This window comes from Dipodomys merriami, unplaced genomic scaffold (assembly GCF_024711535.1).
Source record: "Dipodomys merriami isolate MVZ:Mamm:240054 unplaced genomic scaffold, mDipMer1.0.p SCAF_1, whole genome shotgun sequence".
NCBI classification, from domain to species: Eukaryota; Metazoa; Chordata; class Mammalia; order Rodentia; family Heteromyidae; genus Dipodomys; species Dipodomys merriami.
In genome coordinates, this window is record NW_027202270.1 from 104,877,089 (window position 1) to 104,897,168 (window position 20,080).

Here is a 20,080-nt window from a genome sequence, read left to right on the forward strand (position 1 = left end):
TTTATCAGTAATAGTAAAAACAAATATATTGTTTGTGCCACATTGTAGAATGCTGCATGGAATTTCTGTGATGGAGAAAAATGAAGAGGATATGGATATTTCTCCAACAGCACCAACAAAATCCCCTGAACCTGAACATAGACCTAGTTGGCATGCTCAAAAACCACACCTGAGGCTCCTGGGAGAAGAAGTAAGAATTTTCTTGAACATTAGCTTTCTCCACCTCATAGATTCTTAAAATTTGAGGTTTATGATCCTCTTGACATTCCAAAATATTAAGAACTTCACTAATTATTTACACAAACTGTATCTTTTGACATTTATGATGTTAGAATAACTGCTAAAATATTTATTAAAAATAATAGTAACAAAATTATGAGTTAGCATAAACAATGAAATTTATGAAAATAATAATTCTTTGACATTACTATGGTTTGAACTCAGGGCCTAGGATTGCTAGGCAAGTGCTCTACCTCTTGAGTTTTCTGCTTTCAGTTATTCCTTTGGCAAGGAGCATGCATTTCTTTTGCAGGCTGGTATTGATTGAATTCCTACTTACACTTCTCTGTAGCTCAGGATGGCAAGTACAAAGCACAGTGCCTAGCCTTTCCCTGGATGAGATGTGAATTTCTTTCCTCTTGCTGTGATTCTTTTGATCTCTGCCTTCCAAATACTTAGCATTATAAGCATGAGCCCCTGTGCCTGATAACTATGTTTTTAAATAAAAAATTAGAAAATCAGGATTGTTTGCTTAATTATTCTTCTATGGAACACTTTACTTTTTGTTTCATAGAAGACAGCTACATGTTCAATACTGCTGCTGTATTTAATTTTGTGGTTGTTTTAGTTGAAATATATGAGAAAATTATAGGTACTTGGAAAAGAACAATTTTCCATAGCCTTTGCTTATATAATTGCAGGCATTTCAATTTAATAACATGCCGAAATTTAAATAAGTGCATATTTCTCGAGAGTTAGTTGGGATACTGCCACTGCTGGCCAAACTAGGCTATGATCATTGTCCTTATTCAGTTTGTTGCCTAGTACAACAAAAACTCCTGGACATTACATAGAATGACTCTAAAAGTAGAACCAAAGAAGCACAGTAGTTACGAACTTAAGGGAGTTAAAGAATAACATGTAAGTGAATAAAGTTTCTGAATTTTTCTTTTTGCTTCATATATGTTAGACTTAAGTTGAAAAGAAAAACAAAGAATAACCAGGAAATACCAATAGAGAAAGAAGAAAAATGCTTCAATGAAAACCTGTAATCAGAAGCCAAAAAAGCAGGCTAATATATTAGAATAAAACTTTTAGAAAAGGAAATTACTCTTCTGCCAGCAAATATGACAGAAAAAGCTACTCTCAGTTCTCACATTTGCCAGTAAAAGCCTTGTGTCTATCCTCTCCCAAAGTGTTCCAATGTGTACTAACACCTTTGGACAAACTGACTGAGTATGGATCTGTGCTGTGGTTTGGCTATAAAATGTCCCCTCAAAACTCATGCATTAAAGGCTTGGTGTACAATGTTCAAAGGTAGGGCTTTTGAAATGACTGGATCATGAGGGCTCTTATTTAATAAATGGATCTATACTTGTCTAGATTTATAATCAAATAAATGATTGGGAGGTGGTGAAAGCTATGGAAGGAGACTTGATTGGAAGAAGACAGTCGCTGTCAGTGGTGCCTTTGAGGATGGGTCTTGTTCTCAGCCTCTTGTTCTTTTTGTCTCCTTGCTTCCGGCTGCCATGTGGTGAGCAGCTCTGGCCTGCTTCATGGTCACTACCATGCTGTTTTAGCTTTGTCGTAGGCCTACAACAATGGATCTAGCTGACTAGGGACTAAAACCTCTGACTAAAACCTCTGAAATTGCTTTCCTCAGATATTTTGTCTCATAATTAAGACGTCACTAATACAAATCAGGGCTTGCATTCTGTTAGAGTTGTGAGGAAGCTTCCTTTTTATCCTTGACAGTGAAACCACATGGAATTCCATTCCCATCCTCAGTAGGGATCCACTCTTCCCACTCCCCACTGTGGTGTGATCACAAGAGGTCTGTCTCAGCGTGTCAGCAAAATATAGTTTAAAGAAGGTGGAGAGTCTTAGGACATAAGACCCCAAATGTCCAGACTTTATTTCAAAACCACTGATCACACTAATAACGAGGAAAATCTCACCTTGAATATCAAGAGCCAGTTCATGCATGGATTGATAACAGATGATAGAATTTTCTGATGAGAAACACTGTGATAATGGATGTTAGATGAATTTTCTGATGAAAAATTTGAAGCTGCCATCACACACTTTGCTTCAGTAAGCAATTACGAACACTTTTTACAAAAAGTTCACAAAAAGTATGTTCAGAAAGAATACAATTGTGAAAAAGTTTGTTGCAACTAAAATCAGAAATCATATCAATGCCTTTTTTGTGTGTCTTATTACACTAAAATCTTGATTTGTCTTAGACACTGAATGAGTCTGTTTCTACTGTGTGGTTGTACCTGGAAAATATTGTTCATCAACTTTTATAGCTTTTGAAATGTTGGTACACTTTACAGTGAATACAATATCAAAATAACTTATAATTAGTGTTGCAGAAGTCTTCTTAATGGAAATCAAGAAAGGTTATAGTGAAAGCCATATATTTTCAAAATTTGGATTTTTTTCTTTTTGGTTCAAAACCCTCAATTTTTAACTTAAAAAAATTAGCTACTCTGGAGACTGAAATCTGAGGATTATGGTTTGAAGCCAGCCTGGGCAGAAAAGTTTGTGTGATTCTTACCTCCAATTAAGTACCAAGAACGTGTAAGTGTGACTCAAGTGTGACTCTAGTCTTGAGCACAAAAGCTCAGAACCAGTACCCAGGTCCTGAGCTCAAGCCCCAGGACCAGCATGTGTGTGTGTGCACACATGCACACACACACACACATATGAACCCCCCAATAAATGGAAAGAAATTAAAATTTTAAAAATTTAATATATTTTTTTGCTGGTACTAGGTTTTAACTCAGGACCTCATGCTTGCTCGACTGGTGCTCCATCACTTGAGCCATGCTTCTGGTTTAGCTTTTTGCAATTAATTGAAGATGAAGTCTGGTGGACTTTTCTATTCTGGCTAATTTCCAATGAAGATTCCCCAGACCTCAGTCTTTTGAGTAGGTAGGATTACAGATAAAAACTGTTGGGATCCAGCAACAGCCCCACATCTTGATTGGCATAACTAGTCTGAATTGTTTGATTTAAACTGACAGGCTTCTATTTTTCCTTTTAAGGAAAGCACTTGCTACATAACCTGATTCTTTTTTTTTTATTGTGAAAATACTGTACAGAGGGGTTACAATTACATGGGCAAGATAGTGAGTACATTTCTTATCAAGGATTGTAACCCCCTTTTGTTTATTTGACTAATTTGTTATTTGTTTTTCATACTTATTCATTCATTCCTATATCTGGGTTTGAATCCTCAAGGTTTTGCTCAGTTTTCTTAGTCAAGGCTGGTAGTCTACCACTTGGGTTACTCCTCTAGCCCAACCTAATCTCATTCTCAGTCATTATAGTTTATTAATCAAAACAGTATGTTCAGTTTACAACTCACATTTTTCCTCCAGCTTTACCCTCCTTCAGTGGTAGCCACGGACACATCTGTGTGCTCAGCTCATTCTTCACGTTTACTAGAAAAAAGATGTGAGAGTTCATAAAATTTATGATTTTTTTCTGCTTCTCAGAGGGCTTTTAAAAGGAATTTTGCCTGGATTCAGGCAAAAGGCACTGTCAATTTATATATATATATATATATATATATATATATATATATATATATATATATATATATATGTACCATCGGCGTAAATGTCAACACAGTGAAAAAGGCAAATAACCTTTTCCAGGGTCTCAGACTACATTTTCAAAGCTGGTGTTCTGCCTTATGTTTCATTGATGTGAGACTGACCTTACGACTGAAATTAATGTGCATGTATGTCTTTTTCCCTCCACGAACACAGCGCTCTGACCTTAGGTCTATCAGTATGAGCATGAGTGATTGTCCTGTATGGTAATATGCATATTGTAACCTGAGGGTCTCTGCAGGTGCAGGTAAACACTAAATTAAACAAGTATGCTTTATAGTTAGTAATTCAGTTTGCTACGTATCCTTGGCCTGCATGTGAAATTCTAGCAACCACCAGCACTGCTGTTTCTATTCATTTTCCTAGAACTCTTCTTAGAACATTTTGGGTTTGGCAGAGTAAACTGATTCACCATGATTGGTTTCTTTACTAATATAATTGCATAATTCTCTCCTGTGTACTATTGTTTAGCCTCTCCTTTTGAGGTTTGTGTCTTACGTCTAGAGCAGTAATTTTATTCTGCCTGCTTAAGCTGCTATAAATATGCTTATGGCACTGGGGGAATTACTGCATCATATATGATATGTCATTGTGTACCTGAAATCTCAATTCCTAAGTGCTCTCTGGAAGATTTGTCATCTGATTTGGGAAGAGTTTGCTCATATTATAGTTTAACCAGGACTCACTGGCTCTGAGTGTTCATACCATGGTATTCAAGATACATTGTGAATTTTTATTTGCTGGGTCTGGGTCTTCATCTATTATCCAGGAACTTTGTATCATGTCCACTCTGTAGAAGATGGTACTGTCCGGGGTTCATAGTGGATGCTAAAGTTGTGCTTGAAGGTTGAAAATTACTTGAGCTCAGGTTTCCTCTACCAGAAGAGTTTTTTTTAAGGAGAAGATGTATAGCCCAATTAAATATTATTAAAGTCAATGAAAAGTTTAAAGGAGTGAATAGGATTAAAGTACTTTATTTTCATGTATGGAATGTTGAAACCTGTTAAAATTGTTTTGTATTATACTATAGCTACTCACTACTTGGGAGCAGGAGATTGGAAGATCCTGGTTTAAAGCCAGCTCAGGAAGTTCATGAGACACCTTCTCATCTAGTGGTTAGATGTAGTAGAGCACACACTTCTTATCTTAGCTGTAGAGAAAGCACAATGGTTGGGAAATATGGCAATGCATAAGTCATTTCTAGTGAAATTGGGAGGCGATTGAAGCCCAGAACATCTAGAGATAAATTGAGAGCCTACTTTGAAAATTACCAGGGCCAAAAGGGGCTGGAGTTGTGGTTCAAACACCCAGAACTGCCAAAAACAAAACAAAGACAATTGTGTTGCCAGGTGCCAGAGGCTCATGTTGGTAATAATAGATACTCAGGAGGATGAAATCTGAGGAATGCAGTTTGAAGCCTGCCAGAGCAGGAAAGTCTGTGAGACTCTCATTTCCAATTAACACCAATAAAGCTGGAAGTGGAGCTATGTCTCAAGAGCTAAAGTGCTAGCCTTGAGAAATAAAAGCTTAGGGACAGCACCTAGGCCCTGTGTTCAAGTCCCAGGACTCACACACCTACCCCCCCAAAAAAAACAACCCAACCCAGTTGTTCTTTAAAAAAGGGGGGAGTAGGATGGAGTAGTATGGGGGGTAGATTTGAACAAAGTACATTATATGCACATATGGAAGCATCATAGTGAAATGCCTTTGTATAATGGGTAATCAACCTAGAGCAATGGAGAGGCAGGGGAATGATGGAACTGGGGAGTGGTAACAACAGGAAACCTTCTATGTGGGGAACGGAGAGAACAAGGAGCAAGAGGAGGAGTGGGGTTTCCCCTGATGACCCTGGATGTGTCCAGTGTTGGGGAGGAGGACTCTGGGACTTTGCATTAGCTCCTCTTCATTGCTGTTAGTTGGATGGTTGATTTATACAACTGAGGGAGAGATAAAATGCCTTCTTACCCACCTCAACAGGAAGTAAGGCAAGCTCTCTTCTGCATTCCATCTTCCCTTTTGTCCTTCCTCTTTGTGAGAAAAGCATATTTCCACATGCTTTCAGGATGATTTAATTTGTAGATTCCTTGAGGTCACAGGTAATTATAGAAATAGCTGAAGACTGGAGGAAAATCTATTAGATCCGAGTCAGAAGGTTTTAGATTTCATCCCATAAACTTTACTGGCTGAATGGCTCTAGTAAATGCATTGACTTTGTTCCCACCATGCTCTCTTGGCAGATAAGTATAAAGCCAGTTTGTTATTTTTGTTGTGGGATATGATGGGCCAAATTGAGGTCCTCTCCATCCAAATTTATATGATGGAGTCCTATCACCCCAGTACTTTAGAATATGACTTTATTTGGAGACAAGGGCTTTAAAGAGGCAAGTAACTTAAAATGGGACCGCTAGGGTTATCTTGAATGTGATGGGATTGGTGTCCTTCAACAATGAAAAGAGAAAGTGAGACACATAGTGGAGAGTCCATGTGAACACATAGAGGGAAGATGATCATATACAAGCCAAGGAGATCTCCCATGACCTAAGCATATCAACCCCTTGAACTCGGACTTCTATACCCATAACTGTGAAAATAAAAAAGTCAAAAATAGTATTACCAGTAATACCATGCTTTCAAACAGCTATTATGTTAAGATATTACCACATTTTCTTTAAGCTCTTTTTATGAAGGCCTGATTTATTCATTGAGGGATGTCTGGACTAATTCCATCCCTTGTCTATGATGAATAGTGCTGCGATGAACATGGTTGTGCTGGTAGCTTTACTGTAACCTGGTTTGTAATCCTTTGGATAAATGCCAAGAAGTGGAATTGCTGGATCATAGAGTAGTTCTATGTTTAGTCTGTTGAGGAACCTCCATACTGCTTTCCAAAGTGGTTAAACAAATTTACCTTTCTATCAACAGTTTATTAAGGTTCCCTTTTGTCCACATCCATACCAGCATCTGTTTTTGTTTGTATTTTTGATGATGGCCATTCTAACTGTAGTGAGGTGAAATCTCTGAGTTGTTTTGAACATTTCTAAATGTGTCTATTTGCCATTTTTATTTCTTCCCCTGAGAAGTCCCTCTTTGTCTCTTCCCATTTATTAATTGGGTTGTTGGTTCTTGGAGGGTTTAGTTTTTTAAACTTTCTGTATATTCTAGATATTAGGCAATTTCTGATGTAGAGCTGGCAAAAATCTTCTCCCATTCTGTAGGCTAACTTTTAAACTTGTTAGATATGACCTTTACCATGCAGAATCTTTTTAGTTTGCTGCAATCCTATTCATACCTATTCTAGTACTAGGGTTTGAATTGAGGGATTTGCACTTGCTTGGCTTGCTTTGCTGGCACTCTACCACTTGAGCCATACCTCCATCCTGGCTTTTGCTGATTATTTTAGGGCTGGAGTCTCACAAACTTCCTCATTGTCATCATTAGCTTTCAACCCTGATCTTCTAGATTGAAATCAGTCTCCTAAATTGCTAGGATTACAGGCATCAGCCACTGGCACCTAGCTTGTTTCATACTTTAAAAAACAAACTAATAAATCATTAAACAAGTTCTTTTTAATTTTACTTCATTTCCTCCCTATTCAGGGAAATTATTGCTATAATTATGGTCTTTTCAAGTATGACTTCATAGTTTATTAGCTATATTTGTCATCATACAAATAAATAATATAATATGATCTAGATGCATTTATATAAAGAACAGTTTTTTCTTTTTATTGTCAAGGTGATGTACAGAGGGGTTACAGTTACACAAGAAAGGTAATAAGTACATTTCTTGTCAAACTTGTTATCCTTTCCCTCATTTTTCTCCTAATATCCCACCCTCCAATCCCCCCAAGTTGTACAGATTCACAAGACAACATATTGTCTTGTGAATATTGTTGTTGCATTGGTTTCTCCCTTGTCCTTTGTATCACCATTTTCTTGTTACCCTTCCCTTCCCTAATTCAAATAAATGTATATACTATACCAAGGTACCAGAATAAATACAGTGACAACATAGGATATACCATAGGGGGAAGAACACAAAAGAAAAAAGAAATCATGTAGTACATTGAGAACAACAAAAACAAAGAAAAACCTCTTGTATCTATGTCTTGGGGTTTGTTTTGCTTAGCATCATCTTATATGGTCATATGTACATAGCTATTGAGCTATTCTGCTCATCTGCCAAGATTATCCTACACGTAAACTAATTATTGCAAATAAGGGAAACCATGGGACCTACATTTCTTTGGGTCTGGTTTACTTCACTTAATATGATTTTTTCCAAATCTTTCCATTACCTTACAAATGGGGTGGTATCATTCTTTATGATGGGAGCATATAATTCCATTGTGTATATATGACACATTTTCTTGATCCATTCATCTACTGAGGGACATCTTGGTTGGTTCCATATAGTAGCTATGGTGAATAATGCTTTGATAAATATAGTTGTGCTGGTAGCTTTAGTATGGCCTTGTTTGTGGTCATTTGGATAAATGCCCAGGAGTGGGATTGCTGGGTCATAGGGGAGCGCTATATGTAGTCTTTTGAGGAATCTCCATACTGCTTTCCAGAGTGGTTGAGCAAGTTTATACTTCCACCAACAATGCATAGTATTCCTTTTGGCCACATCCCCTCCAGCATCTGTTGTTAATAGATTTCCTGATTCTAGCCATTCTAACTGGGGTGAGGTGGAATCTCAATGTTGTTGTTTGTTTTTTGTCAGTTGTGGGGCTTGAACTCTGGGCCAGGGCGCTGTCCCTGTGCTCTTCAGCTCAAGCGAGTGCTCTACCATTTGAGCCACAGCGCCACTTCTGGTTTTCTGGTGGTTTATTGGAGGTAAGAGTCTCATGGACTTTTGTGCCTGGGCTGGCTTTGAACCTCGCTCCTTGGATCTCAGGCTCCCAAGTAGCTAGGATTACAGGCGTGAGCCACCAGCACCTGGCTGCAATGTTGTTTTGATTTGCATTTCTTTTATGGCCCGAGAAGTTGAGCATTTCTTCATGTGTCTATTCGCCATTCTTATTTCCTCTTCAGAAAAGTCTCTCTTTAAGTCTTTAGCCCACTTATTTATTGGGCAGTTGTTTCTTTTGTGGATTTGTTTTTGGGGGATTTAATTTTTTGAGTTCTAAGTATATTTTAGATATGAGGTCCTTGTCTATTGTCTGGCTAGTGAAGATTTTCTCCCAATCCTTGGGTTTTCTATGATCTTGCTAGCTATGTCCTTTGCCATGCAGAAGCTCTGCAGTTTCATGCAATCTCATTTGCCCAACTTTTCTTTGATTTGTTATGTTTCTGAGTTAAAGAACAATGTTGTATGCAAGTTTTGGAGACATTTTATTCTTAACACTCTACTTCTAAGATTATCTATGGATCTTAAATTGTATGTTTTAAATGGTTTTTTAGTGTTTAATTGTATGGATAGTCTACTTTTTATTTACCTGTTTCTTCATTAATGGATATAGGTTGGGTTTTATTTTTGCCATTTTGTGTGCAAACACATGATGTACAGATGTCTCTGTACATCTTCCCCTGCGTAGGGACAAATATTTGCCTTGAATGTGAGGCTGGAAGCAAAGATGAACACATGAACACATGGCTTATATAGTTCTATTTAATACAAATGACCAATGTGCCCAAGTGGTTCTCATATCCTCACAACCTTAGCGCCATTTAGTACTTTCCATTTTAGCTTGTTTCTAATTTGATGATATGAAATGTTCTTTTTTTCTCGCTAGACTTTCAGAAGCTGTGAAACCGCCATTTTCCTCAACAACTGAAAATAATTTTGTGAGAAGTTTATTGTTATTTTAGGGGACATTCATTATTTTTTCTAATAATTGCTTTTGGTAGTAGTAAGGTTTTGAACTCAGGTTATTATTATAGTGGCTAGGCAGGAACTCTTATTACTTGAGGTATGCCATTAGCTTTGTTTTTGGTTTTATTAGGGTCTTGCAGGTTTATCTCTTTTCCTTTCTTGGCTGGGACTGGGCCTTGTACTATGATTCTCCTACTTTTGCTTCCTGTACAGCCAGAACCACAGGTGTGTATAACCAGCCCTAGTTTGTTGGTTGAGATGAAGTTTTGCTAGCTTTTTCCTCCAAGCTTGCCTCAAACTATGAACTCCTGATCTATGTCTCCCAAGTAGCTTGGATATAGACATGAGTTACTGTGTCTGGCCTATTTCTAATGATTTTATTTTATTTTATTTTCAAAGGTATCTGCTTATCCAGTATGTACAAAGTTATTTTGGAGTCCAGCAGCACCCAAATTTGGTGTTCCAGAATCAGTTATAAGGGATATTTTATATCCAAAATATGAGGTAATATATTTAAATTGTTTTCTGTATTATAATTGTTGCTGTTACTGAATCAATTAACTTGTATAATTTCTATGACAAATTTGATAGGGCAATTGTTATATAATTTGCCAGACCGCATTGTCATCATCATGATTGAATGACACTAAATTATGTATATGTCTAATTCTTACATAGATGCATCATCATATGTTTGTATACAAAGACACACCTCTACATTCATGAAATTATAATTTTATATATTTGCTTAAGATATGGGTATAACATTATAATCTTTTCTTTAAAATGTCATATTTACTTTGCCTAGACAAGAAAAATATTGTTTGTTTGTTTGTATGTGTGCCAGTAATGAGGCTTGAACTCAGGGATTCACATTTTTTTTGGGGGGGGGGGTCCGGTTGTGGGGTCTGAACTCTGGGCTTGGGCGCTGTCCCTCAGCTCTTCAGCTCAAGGCTAGCGCTCTACCACTTGAGCCACAGTGCCACTTCTGGCTTTTTTCTTTTTGCTTATGTGGTGCTGAGGAATCGAACCCAGGGCCTCAGGCATGCAAGGCAAGCGCTCTACTACTGAGCCACCTTCCCAGCCCCGGGATTCACATTCTTGCTTGGATTTTTTTGCTCCTTGCTGGTACTTTTCCACCTGGGCGACACCTCCACTTCTGGCTGTTTATTGGTTCATTGGACATAAGAGAGTAAAGGATTCATACACCTAGGTTGCCTTTGAATCTTGATTCTGAGATCTTAGCCTCCTGAGTGGCTAGGACTAGAGGTGTGAACCACTAGTACAGGCTTACCTGTTTTCATTTTGAAAGAATATTTGAGTGAGGATTTAAGAGCTAAGGTTAGTTAGGCAGTGTCCAGGATCTTCATAAGAGTTTCACTTACTTTTTCTTTTCTTTTCTTCTTTTGTGGTTGCTGGGATTTGAATTTGTGCTTGCCAGACTGGTACTCTGCCATCTTGTAGTGCTTTCAGCCCTTTTATTTTTGATATAGGGTCTCATGTCCTGCCCAGGTTCACACCTGGACAGAGATCCACTATGTTTGCTTCCAACAACCATGTGCCACCATGTCTAGCTATTGATTGAGAAGAGGTTTTGTGATTTTCTTTCTTTTGGCCTGGCTGGCCTCTATCTCTGATCTTCTCACCTCAGCCTCCAAATCAGCTAGTATTCCACAGGTAAATAACTGGTGCCCGGCTTATTTACCATTATAATAGTTGACTACAATTGAACACCATGTTGTTAGATATTATTAGATCACCAATAATCTGTATTAATTCAGTTAACAACAGTAATCATATCTGTACATGCCTTGAAATTATGTTCTTACAATTTTTCTTTGGAAACCAAATCAAACACATATTGCATATGAACCTCCATACCTTTGCATCAGTCCTCCATGAAATACTTAATTTCACAATAGCCAAGAAGAAATAACCGTACCGTTGGTAGAAGCCTAGAGATACACAGATACATGTTCACGTGGCTCCTTTGGCTGGGAGTCTCACTGAAGCCTGCTGAAAACCCATCACCTGCTCAGTGCTCTTTGTGGATTTTAACTTAAAGGTGGTCTTCAAGGTACCAGGTTGCCTTGCTTGTACAAACACAGGAGTAATTCACCTAGTGTCAGCTTACTGAAGGATCTGCTTAATAATTAAATCTTGACCCTGAAAATCTAGTTAACATGATAACTTCCTTCACATTTTCAAGAGTCATGAGGTTTTAGTCCTCTTATAGCTATGTGATGGTAACTCATGAATGAGATGTTCATGTAAGATGTTGTACCAGTCTGGGTATCATATTCTCACTCTTGTAATCCTAGCTACTCAGGAGGCTGAGATCTGAGGATGCTGTTCAAGGCCAACCATGGGAATCTTATCTCTAATTAATTACCAGAAAACTGGAAGTGGCACTGTGGCTCAAAGTGGTAGAATGCCAGCCTTGAGTATAGAGATTTAGGGACAGCACTCTTACGTTCAAGTCCCATGACTGAAAAAAAAATGTGAGCCTGCACATTCAGGGATCAGCTGTTCATTCTCCTAAAGTTCATTCTCCTATTGACTTCTGCTCTCAGAGTCCATCAGGAAAGTCACTAAACTCCCCCCACAGCCTGGTCAGAGCCCCACCTCTGAAAACACTTGCTCTTGAAAGTGAGTTTTTTTTGGTTAATCTAATGCTTAAAAAGTTAAATCTACTAAGTATAATTATTCATCTTTTTCTTCCTGCAAAAAATGTATGCATATTCTCATTTTATAGTATACTGATTATTTTTATAGTATACTTGATTATTAGAAAAATCAGTGAAAACAATCTGGGGTAAAACATAACTTAGGTAATAGCATAACAAACCAGAAAGTCGGTCCTTGTAGACTCGAAATGAGGTGAAGAATTTACTTCTGAATTTCACTGCAGCCAGCAAAGGGCTGGACTTGTGCTCAAATTTGACTTATTGATATTACATGTTTAGAATTTTAATACTGAAATGCTTTTTATTTCATGAATTATTTGGGCATGGTATGCTGTTCTTGAAGTTATGTTGAATTCACTTAGACCATATTTTATTTTGTTTTTAATGTGTACTTAATAAATGAAATATGAGTGTGCCATATTATTTTGGAGAAACCTGTTTCCAATGTATGATTATCAAATGACAAAGGTAGTAGGAGTCAGGAAACTGAAGAGATAGATTGATTCAGGATTACACAAAACATAGTTAATTGGCAATTGAAATTGGACCACAACAAGAAGACAGGTACAGGTAACTATACCCCAAGGCACAGACACACACAAACACACACAAACACACACAGACACACACAGACACACACAGACACACAGACACACACAGACACACACACACACACACACAGACACACACACACACACACACACACACACACACACACACACACACACGCACAGCTGGTTAGATAAAGGTATACCATAGCCAAATGGGATGCATGTAGCATTTTCCAAAAACTATTAACATGTTTAAATATCAGATAAGACACAGTCCAGCATTTGGTGGCCAGCACAACATGCTCTGCTGAGTCTCTCAGCAACTGTGTTTATCCTGTAGCGCTTGGGACGTATGCCAGGGTTACCTGGCAGGAAATATGACAGTTACCACCAAGATGACTATAATCCTATGAAACTGGGTCCCTACCTGGATCTTTTCCTTTGTTGACGTTACTGGCAGGCTTCTTCTTTTCATCTTTTTATGTAGTCTGGCATTGATATAGCCTAGAGACAATTTTTGAACTTTGGAAGGAGTCATTGTTTGGATTTCTCATTTAGGAAGGTAATTGGTAACTTAGATTTCTTTCTTGTCAAATTTTTGAATTTTTCATATTGACTATGAGTCCACTGCTAAATTACCACTTATTGAGGCTTTAAGTATGTCCATAGTTATAGATACAGTATTCTCTTGTTAATTTTATCTCTGTTTCTAATGTCACATTATTTTTCTTCCCATATCTAATGATCTTTTTTGTTGTTGTTGGTTGTGGGACTTGAACTCTGGGTCTGGGAGCTGTCCCTCAGCTCTTCAGCTTAAGGCAAGTGCTCTACCACTTGAGCCACAGTGCCCCTTTGGATTTTCTGGTGGTTAATTAGAGATAAGTGGCTCATGGACTTTCCTGCCTAGGCTGACTTTGACCGGTGACCTTCAAATCTCAGCCTCTTGAGTAGCTAGGATTACAGGCTTGAGCAACTGGCTCCCAGCTCTAATGAACTCTGATATTTTCCTTATCTAGACTAGAATTTAGAAAAATTTGAATTATTTTCTTGTTAGTTTTAATTTATAAAACTATTACCCTCTCTCAAACCACTAGACTATCAACAAAGGACCATAACTTCACATTTTTAGCATAGTTTATGATATACCATGCACTGTTACATATCATGGCCAGTCAGCCAGAAAAACAAATGAGTTAAAATCATTTCTTTGATTAAAAAAACAAATGAGTTAAAATCATTTCTTTGATTAAAAAAACTTTTAGATTAACTATTGCTTACATTTTTGTTCCTCTGACATTTGGTATAATTCTCTTTTGAAATGTTGTTGTTATTGGCTTCCTGCTTACCACACAATGTTGATGCTGAATTTGGGCATTTTTCTAATTTTGTGTGTTGAAAAACTTAATTCATTAAAAAAATCCTTTCATCCTCTTAAAGAGTAATATGAAATAATTTACAAATGTTTAATTTTTTTCTTAGTTCTTAATGTAAATATATACTTTAAAATACCTATATTTTAGAATTTAGTCATATTTGCCTTATGGTTAACTAGATATACCAATATGTATTAACTTAATGATATTGTGCATAGTTATTTGTATGTGTTCAAGCTGAAACCATATTGTAATTTTTTGTGAAATGCTAAGCCTGTAGTTGGACATACTGCATTTTTGGAAAGTGTTTTCTAAAATTTTTCCCCATCTATATTTTTTTGTTTGTTAAGGATATTGCATTTAATTGACTAAATCTTATTTAGTGTCATCCATTTATTGTCAAAAGTGACTTCTTTTCTTTTTCTTGCTGCGAATTCTGGGGCTTAAACACAAGGCCTGGGTCTGTCCCTTAGTTATTTGCTCAAAGCTGATCTTCTACCACATGAGCTACAAGTCCACTACTGGCTTTTTGGTACTTAATAGGAGGTAAGAGTCTCATGAACTTTCCTGCTCTGGCTGACTTTGAATTGTGATCATCAGATCTCAGCCTCCTGAGTAGCTAGGATTCAAGATATGAGCCACAAGTGCCCAGATGTATTTATTTTCTATGTGGCATTTATATATTTTTAAATTTTAACTTGATGGAATTATTTTGTTTGAATTTTATTCTTAGCTCTTAACATAAAACATATTCTTCAGAATATGTTTTTGGAATTTAACAATAATTGCCTTATAGTTAACTACATATCTAAATTATGCATGGTTGTATGTGCCGAAGCAGAAACCATACTGTGAATTTTAGCTAAACACTAAGCCTGTAGCTAGATTTAATGTATGTTTGGAAAGTATTTTCTAAAAAATTTTCCCTTGATGTAATTTTTTAGCGAGTTTGGTAAGAATGTTGGATGATGAAATAACAAGGATCATAAGCATTTTAAACTTCCACAATATAATGTAAAATGTTTATCTTTTTATCACAGAGTGTTCGAACATGTAAACTTTTAACTGAGGATTTAGTATCTGAAAGCCAGGAAAGTATCACAATATTAGAAATTGGTCGCAAGGAAAGTATTAAGGTATGTATGCTTTGTTAAAACTGTGAGTTAGTTATTATATCTACCTACAGTTCAGATGTTATTTTAAATAACAGGCGATGGCATCATTGTTGATGACATTTCTTTTTCTTCCTCAAGTCTGCTGTCTTTCTGACCCTCAGAAGATTTTATGCACTAATACTGACAGAATATCTGCAGCATATCCAGTCATTCTTGCCGATGATTTAGATGATGAAAGAAATGTATGTGTGAGATGTTTGACCAAATAGAAAAGTAGTTTGTGGCCATGAATTGGAATGATTGGATGTAGACTTAAGATTTCACTGTCATGCGCTTATGAAGTAATTGAGTAGGACTGGAGAGAAAGGAGACAGTGACTGAGGGAAGAAGAAAAGCATGAAATTCTTATGATTAACTTATTTGTGCCCTGACATTCATTGGAGACAAATAAGAAACCATTTTCTTTCAATAGTGCTTTCTGTCTGCTACTTCCTCTTCGAGCATGGTATACTAGAGAGACTTAGTGTCCTGTAGACAAAAGTTCCATTTTTTAGTGTGCTAAGTAGATTAAGTTTCCTATTTGCCACTAACCCTTCACCCTGCCCTATGCAGTCAGAAAACCCATCCTTACCCCGCTTTCATCCTCTCTCCTTTTCCTTCCCTCCCTTCCCTCCCTCCCCCTTCCTCTCCCCTCCCTTCCCTCCCTCCCCCTTCCTCTCCCCTCCCTTCCCTTCACCTCCCTTCACCTCCCTCCACCTTCCTTCCCTTCCCTCCCTCCCTCCCTGCCTCCCTCCCTCCCTCCCTCTCTCCCTCTCTCCTTCCCTCCCTCCCTCCCTCCCTCCCTCCCTCCCTCCCTCCCTTCCTTCCTTCCTTCCTTCCTTCCTTCCTTCCTTCCTTCCTTCCTTCCTTCCTTCCTTTTCTCCTGTGTTCCTTGTTCTGGTACTAGGGCTTGGGTGCTGTCCTTTAGTTCTTTTTGCTCAAGGTTGGCTTGCTACCACTTGAGCCACAGCTCAACTTCTGGCTTTTTGGTGATTAACTCGAGATAAAAGTCTCTTTGACTTTTCTGCCTGGGCTGGGTTTAAACTGTGATCCTCAGATCTCAGCCTCCTGAGTGGCTAGGATTAGAAGCATAAGCCACTAGTGCCTGGCCACCTTCTTTCTTTTTTATTTATTAGATATTTGCCCTTAGGTATGTTTGATCTTTTCATTCTTTATTGATCTTGGTCATATTACTCATATTTACTGTTTTATTTATAGCAACTAGAGCAGTAGCTGTAATCATACTCTCTCTAGGCTGGAAAGTCATTGTCACTTTGTAGATTGTGGTCATAGCATGACACTCATCTCCAATTAATCACCAAGGCTGGCATTTTACCACTTGAACTAAGCTCCATTGGCAGCAAATTGCTAGTTAATTGGAGAAAATATTTGTCTGTCCAATTTGGCTTCAAATCATGATTCTCAGATCTTGGCCTCCTGGAGTATCTAGGATTGCAGGTATGAACCACCTTACCAGGCTCTCAAAATTTACACTATAAATCTTGCACATACTAGGGTCTCAATGTTTGTTATCTCCAGTTGAATTTTAAAAATCTAGATTTTCTTTATTATCTGTCTTGCTAAATTGATCGATTCTAAACTTTTGTTCTTCTATTTGAAGTCAATAATTTCAAAATCAATAAGAACTTATATTCTAATTATTAAGTTAATTAAAATTAATGACCATTAATTAAGATTCATGACCACTTGCTATTACATAACAATTTAGCTTATTTTGTAGTGTCTACAGTTAATATTTTTATTTGATTATTTTACAGTCTTTCATATTAAGAAAAGCTTCATCTTATGAAAATGTACAAAAACCTCTCAGATCAAAATGGATATATTGGAAGGTATGGTAACTGTGGTTTTTACTACTAAAAATCATTGTTTGTAATTTTAGCAGAAATAATCACTTTGTACTTTTCTCAAAAGCAAACATATGCATTCTATATTATAATCACATTGTAATATATTAGAAATATAATACATTACAAATACAGTTTCTTGAGGGGGGGAAGATAATAAGTCACGGAGAGTTTATGTCTTTGCTGTAATTTAGTTATCTTAAATGTATAACTAGCTTGCATGAAATCGTTATTTTTCAGAATCTGGGTCTAAATTGATTATAAAGAAAAGCTTCTTTATAACAAATTATTAGCAAAAGAACATGCAATTCATTCATTGATAGTAGCTCTATTAGGAAACTATATCAAAGTATTAAAAAATTATTAGTAGTGAATATTATGCTTAATCACGTATGATTATTACAGATTATTTATAATAATTTTAATGCTAAACAAATTGTTATGTTGATTCTCTAATAAGTAGATCCAATAAATGATAGAATGGAATTTTGTTTTATAAGTTCATAAATATTGAGTTGAAGCCATTGGAGAGTGTGTTTTAATAGTACAGTATAGAAATTCAGTGTTGTTAGAACCGTTTTGAAAATAAACTCAAATTGTTTTTTACCCATTCTATCATTTTTGGTATTAAAAGTAAAATGAGAGAACTAGACATATAGAAAATATCTGCATTCAGTTAAAATCTATAAAAATATAATTAGTATGTGTCTATATGTACTAATGAAAACAAATTAATTTACTATGTTTTGATTCAATTAACCCACTGTTAATTTGATTTGACTTTTGACTAATCTTAGGAATCTTACTAGACTCTTTAAGAACATCAGTATTCCTCAAACTATTCCATGAAATAGATAGAGTAGGAATACAACCAAATTCATCTAATGACTTCAACATTACCTTGACAGTGAGTAGATAAGGGGCACTTACAAACTGATAGGCCACTTTTCAAAACTCCTCAGTAAAACATTTGCAAACCAATAATTAAACAACACATTGAACTATCATATAATCAAGTTGGTTTCGTTCCAGAGATACATGGGTTGTTCACCATATGCAAACCAATAAGCATAATCCAGAGCATAAGTAGAAATGAAGACACAAAAAGGCATGTGATCATCTCATTAGATATAGAAAAAGCCTTTGACAACATCCAACATCAATTTATAATAATAGCCCCAAAGACACTAGGAATAGAAGGAATGTGCTATAACACAATGAAGACTCTACAGAACATACTGAGAGTCAGCATTATCCTGAATGGAAAAGCAGGAATCATTTCCTTTGAAATCAGGAACAAAGCAAGGCTGTGCCCTCCATTCTTATTCAGTACAGGGCTTGAGTTCTTAGAGCAGTAAGGCAAGGGAAAGTAATAAAAGAGACACAAACAAGAAGGAAAGACATCCAATTATCCCTACTTGCCAACAATATAATCTCATACTTACAAGACTCTAAAACTCCAGAAAACTCTGTGAGCTGATAAGCAGCCTCAAAAAAATGATAGGATGAGAAATCCTCAATATATATTGAAGAAAAGACAGCTTCTTCAACAAAGAGTGCTTAGAAAACTGGATATCTGCGTGCAGAAGACCAAAACTAGATCCCTATCTCTCACAAACATTAATTCAAACTGGATTAAAGATCATAATGTAAGAGCTGAAACTTTGAAACTACTTAAGAAAAACACTGGAAAACACTTGAAGATAACAGGCATAGGTCATGACTTTCTGAATGGGAATGCAATAGATCAGGAAATGCAAACCCATTTGCATCAGATTAAAAAGCTTTGTGCTTGCTTTGGTAACAAGCATACTAAAATTGGACAGACACAGAGATTAGCATGGACTCTGTGCAGAGACAGCACAAAAATTCATGAAGCTTTCTGTATTTTTAAATCAATACACCAGAAAGACACTTGCATATTTTTGTTTGGTGCAATGATGTTCCCAATAGCCAAATGATGTTATCAGCTGAGGTCCAACAACAGATGAATAGATAAAGAATATGTGAGAATACATATATATGTATTAGAATATGTAGATTAGAATATTGCATGGCCATAAAGAAAAATGAAATTATGTCATTTGCAGGATACTGGAGTCAGTTGGAGAATATCATAAATGAAACAAACTAAGATCAAAAACCAAAATATTGCATGTTTTCACTCATATATGAAAGCTAGACCTGAAAGACATATACATACTTATGAACATATACATATATGCATAGATATATATCCATATACATAAATTGTTTAAATGGATAAACAGAGTATGAATCAAAGCAAGAAACTACTTAGGAGGAGGAGAATGTAGAAAGGAACAAAAGAAGGTAAATAATTTTGTAATAAATTACAATATATATGAAAACATCATAAAGAAACTCAATGAATGTTGTTAATCAATGGGGAGATATGGGGGGTGTATATAGAAATAGACTGTCAGGTGTTCAGAACTAATGGGAGGAAGATGAACTAACAAGAAGGGTAAAGGAAGTTGAATATGATCAAAATAGATTATCTACAACTATTAGAATAGAATAATGACAGTAATGAAAATTGTTTTGGGAAGAAGGTAATGAGGGCAAGGGGAATGATAGATGAGGTGAGATTAATTGAAATACATAGTAAACACATGTGGAAATCTAACCATGAAGGCCCACTATAGCTAGTGTAAGTTAATAAAAACACAAGAGAAAAATTTTGGCTAGCCATTCATCCCACAGTGGATTAATAGTCAATCTATGAAGAAATCAGGAAATATTAAACTGAAAGAACAACGCAGTT

At 36.4% G+C, this 20,080-nt stretch overlaps 1 protein-coding gene and 1 pseudogene across 4 annotated transcripts in view; both read left to right on the forward strand.

Moving 5' to 3' along the window:
- Ttc6 (tetratricopeptide repeat domain 6) overlaps positions 1 to 20,080 on the forward strand; it is a 173,278-nt gene that overhangs the window by 62,025 nt on the left and 91,173 nt on the right. For all 4 annotated transcript variants that reach the window (XR_011373031.1, XR_011373032.1, XM_070026900.1 and 1 more), the window contains exons 6-9: positions 49 to 190; positions 10,062 to 10,166; positions 15,314 to 15,409; positions 17,206 to 17,280. Coding sequence is in view for 2 of the 4 variants with exons in the window: in XM_070026900.1 (XP_069883001.1) it covers positions 49 to 190; positions 10,062 to 10,166; positions 15,314 to 15,409; positions 17,206 to 17,280 (418 nt within the window). In the remaining 2 variants the exon portion in view is untranslated. The remainder of the gene's footprint in view (positions 1 to 48; positions 191 to 10,061; positions 10,167 to 15,313; positions 15,410 to 17,205; positions 17,281 to 20,080) is intronic.
- Positions 19,088 to 19,187, forward strand: LOC138835032 (U6 spliceosomal RNA; annotated as a pseudogene).